A 14,603-nucleotide genomic window follows, 5' to 3' on the forward strand; every position below is an offset into this window, starting at 1 on the left:
AAAATACAAAAATTAGACAGGCGTGGTGGCACGCAACTCTAATCCCAGCTACTTGGGAGGCTGAGGCAAGAGAATCACTTGAACCTGGGAGGCAGAGGTTGCAGTGAGCCGAGATGGGGCCACTGCACTGCAGCCTGGGTGACAGAGGGAGACTCTGTCTCAAAATATAAAATAAAACGAAATGAAATATAAAATAAAATAAAATAAAATGAAAACAAGACACCTGGAGCAGGGCGTGGTGGCTCACACCTGTAATCCCAGCACTTTGGGAGGCTGAGGTGGGTGGATCACTTGAGGTTATGAGTTTGAGACCATCCTGGCCAACATGGTGAAACCCCGACTCCACCAAACATACAAAACTTAGCCAGGCATGATGGTGCAGGGCTGTAATCCCAGCTACTAGGGAGGCTGAGGCAGGAGAATCACTTGAACCTGGGAGGCGGCGGTTGCAGTGAGCCGAGACGGCACCCCTGCACTCCAGCCTGGATGACAGAGTGAGACTCCATCTCAAAACAAACAAACAAGCAAACAAGGAGATACCTGGGAAACCTCGGGTGGGAGGCTGTGGGAGCTGTGAACAGACCACATTCTGTTCATCACTCATCCACTGATGAGCCTTTGGATTGTTTCCGCGATTTGATTCTTGTGGACAGTACTGATATTTGTTTACAAGTTTTTGTTCGAAAACCTGTTTTTCATTCTCCTGGGTGTATACCTGGGAATGCCATTGCTGTGTCACGTGGTAATTCTACGTTGAACTTAATGAGGGACCATACGACTGTTTTCCACAGTGGCTGGGCCATTTACATGCCCACTGGCAGAAGATGAGGGTTCCTTATGTACTGCCCCATGAAATTTTATTTTACTTGTTTATTTTTTTGAGACAGGGTCTCACTTTGTCACTTAGGCTGGAGTGCAGTGGTATGATCATGGTTCACTGCAGCCTCGACCTCCCTGGGCTCAGGTGATCTTCCCACCTCAGTCTCCCGAGTAGCTGGGACTATAGGCACATGCCACCACCATTTTTTTGGTATTCTTTGTAGAGATGGGGTTTCACTATGGTGCCCAGGCTGGTCTTGAACTCCTGGGCTCAAGTGATCCTTCCGCCTCAGCTTCCCAAAGTGCTGGGATTACAGGCATGAGCCACTGCTTTCAGCCTTCATAAAATTTTAATACTGCAGATATACTGCATGCTTGTGTATTGTATCATTATCTGTGCTTTATACATAAAAAGGGTAAGGATGTTTTGCTCCCCAAGAGCCATTTTTGCCCCCTTGGGAGCACCACTGGGAACAGAGGTTCTAGGGGAAGCTTGTCATTGTCATTACTTCTGTTAATCCTTGATCACTCCTCAAGTGGGTGCTCAACCAACTTGAACAAAATCTGAGGCTCCAAGGGAGATTGAGTGACTTATCCATATATCCTCTTGATTGTTGGAAAGACTGGATCTCATGTGGAATGGATGCTAAGTGAGAAAGCCAGACAGGTGTGCTGGCCCAGCTATGAAACCGCCCCCCTGCTGGGGATGGCTCCGTCCCCTCTCTCCAGGAGACACCATTGCAACTCCCTCCCCAACGGAGGTTCACCTACCAGAGGGAGGCATCTACTTTTGGTTTGTCATCACCATAGTCTTTGTCCTCTTAGCTCATCAGAGCAGGACAGGCTCTCAAATACTTGAAGTTCCCCTCCCTTAATTCACAGATGAAGAAAGCAAATTGATGGAGAGTGACTCGCCCGAGGTGGAGCAGGAGAGCCAGGAGTCCTGAGGCTGAGGTCCCAGATCCCTACCTGTCCCATTACAGAGCATCGACAGAGTTGGGCAGGCGATGTGTCACAGGCCTCCACCCCAGCACATGCAACCTGGAGTCGGGGGCCTCGCTGGGAACTGGAGGACAAATGCCGCTGCCAGCATGTTTTTATGCCCATCCCTGCTGTCTGCAGATACTTACTCGTCCTTCCTTTCCTTCTGAAAGCTCGGGTTTCAAGGTCTGGCTTAAGGCGTGAGCTGTCCCTTCTGAATCCATAGAAAGGGAGTGATGGGGCTATTGTGAAAAGCAGATGCAAAGTGTGCCAAGCCCTGAGCTGAGCCCAGGGACACTGGGGAGCCACATCCATGTGGGCTACCCTGTCCAGTGGGTGCTGCCTGTGGTCCTCATCAGGGGATGAGTCTTGTTTGTTTGTTGAATACGGTCTGGGTGGTGGCTCTCCAGGTTCTGCGGCAGCTCCCAAGTGGAGGCAATGGGGTAGCATCACCAGTGAGCTCTTGGTGTTTCTCTGCAAGGGACCGCTTTCAAAGAAAAAAAGTCATGATATGGTTTGGCTGTGTCCCCACCCAAATCTCATCTTGAATTCCCATGTGTTGTGTGGAAGGGACCCAGTGGGAGGTAACTGAATCATGGGGTCAGGTGTTTCCCGTGCTGTTCTCGTGATAGTGAATAAGCCTCACGAGACCTGATTGTTTTATAAAAAGGAGTTTTCCTGCACAAGCTCTCTTTTTGCCTGCTGCCATCTATGTAAGAGGTGACTTGCTCCTCCTTGCCTTCTGCCATGATGGTGAGGCCTTCCCAGCCATGTGGACCTGTAAGTCCATGAAACCTCTTTCTTTTGTAAAGTGCCCAGTCTCGGGTATGTCTTTATCAGCAGCATGAAAACGGACTAATACAGGCCATCACAGAGACACACATTAAACTCTTACTATGGCTACTTTGGGAGGTGAAATTGGAGGGTCACTGTGGAAATTTCCTTTCTAGCTGTTGATACTTAAGCAAAATCATGATGGTGTTTACTTCCTTGTTTGTCCTTCCCCCTCTCTACCTTTTAAATGTTTTATTAAGTGTGATGTACACCCTGGAAAACGGGCAGGTAGTCTGCTGCTTGAGGTACCGCCCCAAATGCAGCACACCCACATTACCAGCACCAGATCCAGAAGCAGAACCCACCAGCCCCTAACTTCTAACAGCGAGGACTGGTTTTTATTTACATAGACGGAACTCTACAATTCGTACTCGTCAGCATCTGGCTCCTTTCTCGATGTTAGGATGACATTTATCCAAATTCTTGTGTCACTATATTTTGAAATTATCTTTGAATCCTGAAGAGAGTTCTTAGATCCCAATACAGTAACAGCTTTACTTTAGTCGGGGAAATACACTGGTGTGTAGGGAATCTGGTGTATGTGCGTGTGTCCGGAATCTGGTGTATGTGCGTGTGTCCTACTACTACTAATTCTTGGCCCCGAGGGGCTCCTGGGGGTTTCCCGGGCCCCTGTTACGGAACCGCGTCCACATCTCGCCCTCTGTCGGCCCACTTCGGAGGCTCGGTCTGCGGCTGCGCACAGCGCGAGGAAGCGCGGTCACATGACTGCTGAGGGCCCGCCAAGATGGCGGCGTCATGCTTGGTCCTGCTGGCGCTGTGTCTGCTGCTGCCGCTGCTGCTGCTGGGAGGATGGAAGCGCTGGCGGCGGGGGCGGGCGGCCCGGCACGTAGTAGCCGTGGTGCTGGGCGACGTGGGCCGCAGCCCCCGTATGCAGTACCACGCGCTGTCGTTGGCCATGCACGGCTTCTCGGTGACCCTCCTGGGGTTCTGCAGTGAGTGGCCAAGGGTCTGGGAGGGACGATGCTCTCTCAGCCGTTGATCCTCGGTTCTAACCGCCCCGGGGAGTCGAGGCGGAAGTGCTCCTTTAGTCGCCGCCTTTGGGCAGCTCTCCGAGATTAGACGAGCGGGTTCTGCCCAGCCTTTCCTGGGTGGGTCTGTAGGTATAGCCGGCGTTAATCTTGCCACGTGTCAGAAATGTGTTAAGTGAATCCATTGCGTGGTCTCACGTAATTCTCCTAGTAAGTGGAACCCAGGTGCGTGGAACTCCAGGGCTAGTGCTGGTAGCTACGTCCGTGTGCAGCTACCCTTGTCAGGCTATGTCTGAGCTGACAGGATATCTCATTCCTCATCCCTCAACGCAGAGCTCTGCAGACAGATGTTTTCATTTGTTCTTTATGTCCATCTTTTCCCCACAGTTTGCAGGGCAGCGGTGTCTGCTCCCTCATTATTCTCCACGTTGGTATCTTGAGAGGGTAGCTCAACCCCATCTCAGGAAGCAGTGGGAACAGCACTAGTTGCCTTTAATCCCTGTTTAGAATCTGCTATCCTAGGGTGATGGGATAGAGTGGGACTTCTAGGAATGGCTCTGTGGTGGGAAAATTCCACTATCCAGAGAATCTAGATTAGTTTAATTGAGCACCTACTGTTTGCCAGGCATCGTGTTAAGTGAAGGTAGGTAAGATTCAGGCCCTCTCTCTGTGGGCCTCCTGGAGGAATCTGAACAAGAATTGGCCGCATTCTTTGTTATGGCTAGTGGGGAGCAGAGAGAGGTTTTGAAATATCTTACTTTCCAAAACACTGTCCGTGATTCAGCCTGAGTTGGGAGATTATCTGACTTTAGATTGCTGCTTCTGGTACATTGAAGGGATCATTCTCATTTTTCAGACTCCAAACCCCATGATGAGCTCTTGCAGAACAACAGAATTCAGATTGTGGGGTTGACAGAACTTCAGAGTCTTGCAGGTAGGATGCCGTCAACTCCGGAATCCTCTGAATCCATGAGCTGGGGGCAGGGGGTGTTTGTTTGAAAAGCTGTGCAGATTGCCAGACGCTCCTTTGGTAGTCACAGGTGTTTTCTGACTTGCAGTTGGGCCCCGAGTTTTCCAGTACGGAGTCAAAGTTGTATTTCAGGCTATGTACTTGCTGTGGAAGTTGATGTGGAGGGAGCCAGGTGCCTATATCTTTCTCCAGGTGTGTATCAGCCTCTGCCTCCCTCTGTGAGAGCCATGTTAGCAGTTTATTTTCCAGCACAAATTGGTACTATATTGCATATCATATGTGTGTGTGTTGTGTGTATGGGCGTTTAAAGACATGAGTAGGAGGAGCCTATGGTATGTGTCTATTTATGGCACCTATCCATGCTCTCTGTGTCATTACAGATAGTCTTACATTGTACTGACTGTGTATCAAGTGTTTTCCATGTATTAACTCATTTAGTCATCACAGTTACCCTAAGAAATATTGCATGTAGGTAATACAAGAACATATTTCTTAAGGTTGTTCTCATTTCGACGAGAAAACCTAGACCGAGAAAGGCTCCGTAAGTAGCCCATCGCCATACAGCTAGGAAGTGGTGGAATCAGGATTTGAACATAAGTCGTCAGAACATACTGGTTCTATAGTATATGCACGCACGCGCACACGTACACACACGCACATGCGTACACACACGCACACGCACACACATATTTTTTTGAGACAGAATTTCGCTCTTGCCGCCCATGCTGGAGTGCAGTGGCGTGATCTCGGCTCACTGCAACCTCTGCCTCGCGGGTTCAAGCGATCCTCCTGCCTCAGCCTCCTGAGTAGCTGGGATTACAGGTGCCCACCACCACGCCCAGCTAATTTTTGTATTTTTAGTAGAAATGGGGTTACGCCATGTTGGCCAGGCTGGTCTCGAACTCCTGACCTCAGGTGATCCGCCCGCCTTGGCCTCCCAAAGTGCTGGGATTACAGGCGTGCGCCACCATGCCCGGCCTGTTGTTATACTTTTAGCCTCTTCCCTTGATCACTTTTTCTTTAAAAAATTTTTCTTTCTTTTCTAGCTGAAGGAAGAATACCTTTTTTTTTTTAAATCAATTTTTAATTTATAGAAGCACCTTCCTCTTTTATTTATTTATTTTTATTTTTCCTGAGATGGAGTCTCTTTCTGTTGCTCAGGCTGGAGTGCAGTGTTGCGATCTTGGCTCACTGCACCCTCTACCTCTTGTGTTCAAGTGATTCTCCTGCCTCAGCCTCCTGAGTAGCTGGGATTACAGGCATGTGCCACCACGCCTGGCTAATTTTTGTAATTTTTTTTAGTAGAGATGGGGTTTTGCTATGCAGGCCAGGATGGTCTTGAACTCCTGACCTCAGGTGATCCACCTGCCTCGGCCTCCCAGAGTGCTGGGATTACAGGCATGAGCCATCGTGCCCCGCACCTTCCTCTTTTAACAGGCAGCCTTGAATTCCAATATGTGATGTACTATGCTGCATGTATTTAGTCTCATGTTAATGGATACTCAGATTCTTCCTGATTTTGTTTTTACTTTTACAAATAGTGTAGCTCCAAGCACAGTGAGCATATGCCTTTTGCATAAGTCCAGTTTCTTTCTTAGGATAACTTCCTGGCAGTGGAATTGTGTAGTCAAAGTTGATGCATTTTAAAAATGTGTATCTTACTGGATAGCTTTAGAGTAAGGTTGGGTCAGTTTGGCCCCCGCTGAGTGGGGGTACCTCTTCTCCCCCATGCTTACTATCACCAGCTGTTGTTAGACCTTTTTAGAATTTGCATTCCAACAGGTGAAAAATGCCATCTCTTTGTTCTGTTTTTTGCCTCCTTGATTATTGATGATCTTGGACTTTTCAGGTTGGTTCTGTTTGTTTGTTTGGTTTTTGTTTGCTTGTTTTAGAGACAGAGTCTAGCTCTGTCGCCCAGGCTGGAGTGCAGTGGCACAATCATAGCTTAACTGCAGCCTCATCCTCCTGGGCTCAAGTGATCCTACCTCCTCAGCCTCCTGAGTAGCTGGGGCTACAGGTGTGTCCCACCACACCTGGCTAATTTTTAAATTTTTTGTAGAGATGAGGTCTCACTGTGTTTCCTAGGCCGGCCTTGAACTCCTGGGCTCAAATGATCCTCCTGCCTTGCCCTCCCAAAGTGTTGGGATTACAGGCGTCAGCCACCGCACCTGGCCCATTCTGTTTCTTTTATGACTTTTTACACCTGTTTTGGTGGTGGAGAGGGTCTTTCTTCTGCTTATTATCAAGAGCTCTGTGAAGATAACAGACTCATCACCATGTGTGTTGTGACTATTTTTACTGGGTTTATTGCCTAGCATGGGCTGGGTTTCCTCCTCTTCAAGTCTCTATCTTTCCTAGAACCCCCCAGGTCTGCCTAGCATTGCTGTCTGCTGGTTCGTGGGCTGCCTTTGTGGAAGCAAGCTCGTCATTGACTGGCACAACTATGGCTACTCCATCATGGGTCTCGTGCATGGCCCCAACCACCCCCTCGTTCTGCTGGCCAAGTGGTGAGAGTCTAGGAAGAGGGTGAAATACCGTCCCCCAAACCACTCAAGGATGAGTGAGAAGAAGGGCCATTGTGGGCCTCCGTAAGCTGGTTCGTTGTGTGCTCTGCAGGAGGCGGGGTGAGGCTGGTGAATCAGGCCGAACGCTGGTTCCAAGTGATAGAAACAGGCCTCAGCAAAGGACCACATTTTTTGGCCCATGAAATGGAAGTGTCTGTGGAATTGGTTGGTTTCGAGCTCAGCAGTGTCACCGGGACCCAGCTCACGTCTCTCTCCCCACTCCCTTCTGGTGGTGGTTCCCGGAACTCTCCTAGCTCTCTTCCTCACCTGGCTCATTGGGGAGGGCAGCCCTCTCTGATTGGCTCATGTAGGTTACCTGCCTTCCTCTGATCTGCCTGTTGAGGCCAGGGGGCAAGTGCTCCAGCAGAAGAGCTGGGTCTCAGGAGCATCTATATCCCATGGACAGAGGGTGGGTGAGGGCAGATCCCGAAATTAAAACCCAGGGCTGCTGTTGGTAGCTGGAGAAGTGGGCCACAGTTGCTGCAGCTGATGTGACAGGGAGGGAAGAAGGGCCAGTGGTAGCAGTGGGACGTGGAGCTGGGAAGGTCATCTGCTGTACTCTGAGCCCAACTATAACACCTCTGTTATACTCTGCACGGCCAGCCTTCATGTGCACATCCAGCCTCCGTGTGCATGTCCAACCGCTGTGTGTACTTCCAGCCTTGGGCCATTGGCTGGCTGTGGCCTTCGCCCTGATAGTTTGTTCACTGGCAGTGGTGACAGCAGCAGCAAACAGCTCAGTTGAGCAAATTGAGCAAAATGGTCAATGGTGAGCACCTGCTGCATGCCAGTCCTCCAGCCAAGCCCTTTTTGTATTTTACCCTGTTCAATCTCCATGCACCTCAGGAGGGTGTACCTTTTACAAGTCAGGAAACTGAGGCTGAGAACGATTACGCCTCTTGCCACACAGCTAAGTGTGAGGACCAAAATGTCCCAGGCAACCCCATTTCCGAGCTTTCTCTGCATCTTGAGAGAAGAACAGGCCGTGATACCGTGGCGGTGATAAATGACCCAGAATTGCGCATGCTGTGTTCTGGCTCTATCCTGCGATCAGGGCTCAGTCTCCATTAGGAGACAATGTGTACAGTGTTCACTGAATCCCTTTGCCCCACGTTGAGAGCAAGCCGTGGCTTTACAGCCTTTGCAGTGGTAGCACAGCGTGGCTGAGATCGCTAGTGAGGCCTTTATTGTATTTCTTCCTTTTTTTTTTTTTTTTTTTTTTTGAGACAGTCTCACTCTATCTCCCAGACTGGAGTGCTATGGCGCCATCTTGGCTCACTGCAGCCTCCGCCTTCTGGGTTCAAGCAGTTCTCCTGCCTCAGCCTCCTGAGTAGCTGGGATTACAGGCGCCCACCACCAGGCCTGGCTAATTTTTGTATTTTTAGTACAGACAGGGTTTCACCATGTTGGCCAGGCTGGTCTTGAACTCCTGACCTCAAATGATCCACGTCCCAAAGTGCTGGCATTACAGGCATGAGCCACCACGCCTGGCCTGTATTTCTTCCTTTTACAGCAAGAGAGAGGATGTTCACTTTGGCAGTGATACAGTGTCCTTCTATTTATTTTTTTAAATTTGTATTTATTTATTTATTTATTTATTTATTTATTTATTTATTTATTTATCTGAGACAGAGTCTTGCTCTGTTGCCCAGGCTGGAGTGCAGTTTCCTTTTAAAGTGATTGTATTTAAGCCAACAAGTGACACAACATAAAAGAGGGTATATACAGCATAAAGAAAGAACACTGGCACAGGTGGGGCTCAGGGAGCACAAACTCTCCCAGCTCTGCGGCCTTTTCTCTGTTGAGGGATGTCGAGTCACGTTGTGGTGGTAGCGGAGGCCTGTCTGGGGCTCTGCTGACTGCCGATCCCTCTTTTCAGGTACGAGAGGTTCTTTGGGCGCCTGTCCCACCTGAACCTGTGTGTTACCAATGCCATGCGAGAAGACCTGGTGGATAACTGGCATATCAGGTACCATGGCCTGGGATGACGGCGGCCTGGGAGAGGTGCAGGGCCCCTGATTGGCTGCAGTGAGAGCTGCCTTGCCTGCTGCGGTCCTGCTGAGGGGCAATTTGAAATACTGAGGGCCTGGGAGGTGGTCTCTGGTTTGGGGAAGCCGGGGGAGGAGGGGGCAGAGTTTCTTTCTCAGCCAGCCAGGGGGTTCAGGCAGTTTTGGTCCTAGGACGTCTCTCTGTGCATTCCCAAGTAATTGCAAGGCTTCTTCTTGTCATCGTCTGAGACTTGGATTCCCCAAGCATCCTTCTTTTCCTGGAGCCTCTGAGTCCTCTATTCCTGAGGCCTTTCTTCAGCCCTCCCAATAGCCCCGTCATGATTTCATTGCAGGGCTGTGACCGTCTACGACAAGCCCGCATCTTTCTTTAAAGAGACACCTCTGGACCTGCAGCACCAGCTCTTCATGAAGCTGGGCAGCACGCACTCTCCGTTCAGGGCCCGGTAGGCCTCCCATCCTCAGGTGCCTTCTCTCCTGCTCGCCACTGCCCTGGCCTCTCCCCTTCTCACTGCAGACCTGGGAACCCACTCATCCAGGGGTTGGCAAACTAAGGCTACAGGCCAGTCTCCTGCTTTTGTAAATCAAGTTTCACTGGGACACAACACACTCATTGCCTTCTGAGTTGTCTACAGCCGCCTTTGAGCTGCAATAGCAGAATTGCGTTTTGCAACAGAGAACCTGTGGCCCGCAAAGCCTGAAGTATTTACTCTCTGGCCCTTTAAGAAATGTTTGTGGACCCCTGCGCTGTTTTACTCTCCTGCCAATGGGTTCCCAGGCCTGTGGCAGGATCTGTGGACCTGTGTGTCCCCTGGGGTGTCTCATGGGGCTAAGGAGGGGACCTTTGTGCAGGTCTACGCACCCTGAGATGTGCCCCTGGGTAAGCTGGGGTGGTGTGGGAGGGCGTCCCTGCACCCTCATCTTGAGTCCAGGGGATGATAAGACAGTAAGTCCCACGGAGAGAAGGAATGAGTCAGTCTTGTTTGCTGTTGTAACCTTAGCACCCAGCAACAATATTAGAGAAAGCAAGCCCAGGCCTCGGATGGCAGGGGTGGCCTGGTGCTGCTGATGTGGCCGGGCACCCCAACCTTTGGGAGCCTGCAGGCCTCGCCACGGCAGGAGATGCCTCTCCTGGGTCCTGGGCCTGCTCTGTGGCCTCTCACAGGCTTTTTTTCTGCTCCTTCAGCTCAGAACCTGAGGACCCAGCCACGGAGCGGTCGGCCTTCACGGAGCGGAATGCTGGGAGCGGGCTGGTGACGCATCTCCGTGAGCGGCCAGCCCTGCTGGTCAGCAGCACGAGCTGGACAGGTCTGCACGACCCCTGGGGCACTTGGGGTTGGTGTGACGGGCACCTGGCCAACCTGTGTTCTCCTCACCCCTGCCAGTCCTGCATGCCCCCACCCCGCCACGGTCTCAGTGAGAAGGGGAGGGCGTGTGAGCTGGAAGAGGGGTGTCTAGTAACAGGCCCCTGACATTCAATTCTCTTCTCATAGAGGACGAAGACTTCTCCATCCTGCTGGCAGCTTTAGAAAGTAGGTGTGTGGCTGCGGTGAGGAGCTCTGGGCTTGTCGGGGGCCACTGAGCTGTAAGCTGCTTGCCTGGCCTGCAGCATGTTCCTGTCCCAGGCCACTGGGTGGGGCAGCCTGGGGACAGCGGGGGTGGTGGAAGTGGGCCGCCCTGAATCCCCAGTTGGGTCATGGAGTGACCAGGCCCTCAGGCTGAAATGCCCCCTCCAGGACAGTATCTCACACAGGCTGGTGGCCTCCCCGCCAGAGCAGTGCTCTTTCTGCACCTGACCAGGTGACTCTGGCTATTGTTTATTTAAAAATTTTTTTCTGAATGGGCATGGTGGCTCAAACCTGTAATCCTAGAACTCTGTGAGGCCGAGGCAGGCAGATCATCTGAGGTCAGGAGTTCGAGACCAACCTGGCCAACAGGGCGAAACCTGTCTCTACTAAAAATACAAAAATTAGCTAGGTATGGTGGTGGGCGTCTGTCATCCCAGCTACTTGGGAGGCTGATGCACGAGAATTACTTGAACCCAGGAGGCAGAGGTTGCAGTGAGCTGAGATCGCGCCATTGCATTCCAGCCTGGGTGACAGAGCGAGAGTCTGTCAGAAAAAAAAAAAAAATTCTATCAGAAATTCCATGTAGAATTGTTTCTTTTTTTAAACACAGAGTTTGAACAACTGACTCTTGATGGACACAACCTTCCTTCTCTCGTCTGTGTGATAACAGGTACCGCCTGGGACCCTGGGTGTCTGTTTGGTTGGGGGATGGCGGAGGGGGAGGGGTACGCAGCCTTTACCCTGTGCTTCCCACGATCTTGTCTCCTTAATCCTCACTGCAGCTCTCTGCCATAGGGTCTTATACTGCTTGACATGGGGGAAACTGAGGCTCATAGGGTTTCACAGCAGGGCAGGGAGCCCAGATTTGAATCTGTAGATACCAAGCTTTCTACTTTTTCAGTAGTTTCCAAGCATCTTTTTTTTGTTGTTGTTATGTCATTGGTGTCTTTTTTTTTTTGAGACAGAGTCTCTGTCGCCCAGGCTGGAGTGCAGTGGTGCGATCTCGGCTCACTGCAACCTCTGCCTCCCACATTCAAGCAATTCTCGTGCCTCAGCCTCCCAGTAGCTGGGACTACAGGTGCCCACCACAGCCGCCTAATTTTTGTATTTTTAGTAGAGACAGGGTTTCACCATGTTGGCCAGGCTGGTCTTGAACTCCTGACCTCAGATGATCCACCCGCCTTGGCCTCCCAATATGCTGGAATTGCAGGCACGAACCACTGTGCCCGGCCATGTCATTGGTGCCTTAACCAAGCCTCTTAATTTTTCAAACGGAAGAGCCCCTGTCCCACAGTTACTGCTGCTGAGCCCTTTCAAGGTGACTCAGTGAGGAGGGAGAAAAGCGGAAGCAGTGTGGGAAGAGGTGGGGTCTGGGCCAGCTGCTGGTCCTGCTCTCCTCCCTCCTCTGGCCTCTAGGCTCCCAGGAGTAGTTTGGAACCTGCGCCATGTGCTCTGGGGGCTGTGCCAGGGCAGGAGGAGTCCTCGTGTCCCCTGTGCACAACACAGACAAAAGGCGGGGTCCACCCAGTGGGCAGTCGGGTGCCAGGCCAGTGCTTACCCCGCCATGTTTGCAGCCCGAGGCCAGCTGGCTGCAGGTGCAGGGCTATGCGTCAGGGGTCAGGGTGCACACACCCCTGCAGGTCTCAGGGCTCCTGGGTTGCTTCTGGAAGGGCCCGGATGGGGCCTGACTGGAGCTGCCGAGGGGTGGAGCTTCTGGGAAAGGGATCCCTCCTAGAGGGGAGTGTCTTGGGCCTGGGGTCACGTGGCAGGGACAGAGATGGGTCCATGGCAGTGTCTGCTCTTCTCTGTGAAGGCAAAGGGCCTCTGAGGGAGTATTACAGCCGCCTCATCCACCAGAAGCAATTCCAGCACATCCAGGTCTGCACCCCCTGGCTGGAGGCCGAGGACTACCCCCTGCTTCTAGGTGAGAGGCCAGCAGGAGGCTCAGGGAGGAGGCGGGGGGAACAGGGTGGGCGGGATGTACTTTTTCTGAAAAGGTGGCTCTGGAGGCCACTTGGGGACGGGACCTGGGCTCTGGCTGAACTCCCAGGAGGAGGCTACTTCCTGGTGTGCCAGCCCCTCCCTGCCAGGTGGCCCCAGAGGCCGTTTACCAAGGGGTTTGAGGAGGCCACGTCTTTTCAGCCTGCCACGCCCTCCATTCAGTCCTCTTCCTTCCTGCAGGAGGGCTGGGCCTGGGGTTGGGGCCACTGTTGCCCAGGTGTGGGAGGGCAGTGGCTTTGGGAGGTACAGGGACGATGTGTCAAACAGCGTCGCCTCTCTCAGTGAGATGGTTCTCCTTTGCCTCCGTCTCTTTCCCCGTTGATTTCTCCAAGTGGGGAGTCGTGGCTTGGTCCTGATGCGTCTCTAGAGCTGCATCTTCCAGCTCCGAGTGAGCAGAGCAGTTGGAGGCTGAAGGCCTTTTCCTGGCAGGACTCTCCAGCTAGTCTTTGTTTTAGACAGTCTCGCTCCGTTGCCTAGGCTGGAGTGCATGATCTCAGTTCATGCAACCTCTGCCTCCTGGGTTCAAGCAATTTTCCCACCTCAGCCTTCCGAGTAGATTACGGGATTACAGGAGCCCACCACAACACCTGGCTTATTTTTGTATTTTTAGTAGAGACAGGGTTTCACCATGTTGGCCAGGCTAGTCTTGAACTCCTGACCTCAAGTGATCCTCCTGCCTTGGCCTCCCTAAGTGCTGGGATTTCAGGCGTGACCCATCATGCCTGGCCCCAGCTAGTCTTTAGAAATGTTAAGCTATTTGGCTTTATTTTCACAGTGACAGCTGGTTTGTGGTGGGTGTGCTGTGGTTTATTATTATTATTATTATTTTGAGATGGAGTTTCGCTCTTGTAGCCCAGGCTGGAGTGCAATGGTGCGATCTTGGCTCACGCAACCTCCGCCTTCCCGGGTTCAAGCGATTCTCCTGCCTCAGCCTCCCGAGTAGCTGCGATTACAGGCGCCTGCCACGACGCTTGGCTAATTTTGTATTTTTTTTAGTAGAGATGGGGTTTCACCATGTTGGCCAGGCTGGTCTTGAACTCCTGACCTCAGGTGATCTGCCCACCTTGGCCTCCCAGAATGCTGGGATTACAGGCAGGAGGTGAACCTGGGAGGTGGAGGTTGTAGTGAGCTGAGATTGTGCCACTGCACTCCAGCCTGGGTGACAGAATGAGACTCTGTCTCAAAACAAAACAACACAACAACAAAAAAACCAAATTGTGGTTACGTATAAAAAGTGTCAACTTACATTTTCAGATGTCCCAGCCAGGCCGTGTGGCTGCTTGGCCAGCTTAAGCCACTTGTGTCTGGGGCTGTTGGGGGCCTTATCCGATTTTCACTCCCCTCGGGGGATGTTGCCTCACTGTGCTGGGAGGATTTGTGTTCCCAGGGCAGAGACCAGTGCTCTGACCCACCCCTCTTGCCTAGCAGGGTCGGCGGACCTGGGTGTCTGTCTGCACACGTCCTCCAGTGGCCTGGACCTGCCCATGAAGGTGGTGGACATGTTCGGGTGCTGTTTGCCTGTGTGTGCTGTGAACTTCAAGTGGTAGGAGCAGAACCCAAATCCTTCTGGGGATAGCTTCGCAGATCCACCGCTGAGGGGGAAGCAGTGCAGAGGGAGCTGCCCACAGTGAGGCCCTGCCCCTCGGTCAGTCCAGCACACACTGGAGGCCACGAGGAGGAGCCCTGCGGTTACTGTGGCTGGGCTGAGCCTCACTGAAGTAGTTGCTTCCATTTAGAGCTCATGTTATATTTAGGTTGGTACAAAAGTAATCACGGTTTTTGCCATTAAAAATGGCAACTACTTTTGCACCAACCCAATATGAAAAAAAAAGCACCTTAAATACCAGAACTCCACTCGGGGCTTTTGCTCC

General features: G+C 51.8%; 1 protein-coding gene across 3 annotated transcripts in view; it reads left to right on the forward strand.

The window, feature by feature from the left end:
• The window catches only part of ALG1 (ALG1 chitobiosyldiphosphodolichol beta-mannosyltransferase), a 50,741-nt gene that overhangs the window by 33,533 nt on the left and 2,605 nt on the right, over positions 1-14,603 (forward strand). The window contains exons 1-11 of one of the 3 annotated variants that reach the window (XM_031002581.3): positions 3,311-3,587; positions 4,480-4,557; positions 4,682-4,785; positions 6,952-7,100; positions 9,037-9,126; positions 9,499-9,609; positions 10,350-10,471; positions 10,657-10,695; positions 11,342-11,401; positions 12,545-12,655; positions 14,161-14,275. In XM_031002581.3, coding sequence (XP_030858441.3) covers positions 3,380-3,587; positions 4,480-4,557; positions 4,682-4,785; positions 6,952-7,100; positions 9,037-9,126; positions 9,499-9,609; positions 10,350-10,471; positions 10,657-10,695; positions 11,342-11,401; positions 12,545-12,655; positions 14,161-14,275 — 1,187 coding nt within the window. In that variant the 5' untranslated portion in view covers positions 3,311-3,379. Of the gene's footprint in view, positions 1-3,310; positions 3,588-4,479; positions 4,558-4,681; positions 4,786-6,951; positions 7,101-9,036; positions 9,127-9,498; positions 9,610-10,349; positions 10,472-10,656; positions 10,696-11,341; positions 11,402-12,544; positions 12,656-14,160; positions 14,276-14,603 lie in introns of those variants that run through there. The other 2 variants (XM_055365249.2, XM_063699979.1) reach the window with 2 other exon arrangements.

This window comes from Gorilla gorilla, chromosome 18 (assembly GCF_029281585.2).
Source record: "Gorilla gorilla gorilla isolate KB3781 chromosome 18, NHGRI_mGorGor1-v2.1_pri, whole genome shotgun sequence".
Lineage (NCBI taxonomy): Eukaryota > Metazoa > Chordata > Mammalia > Primates > Hominidae > Gorilla > Gorilla gorilla.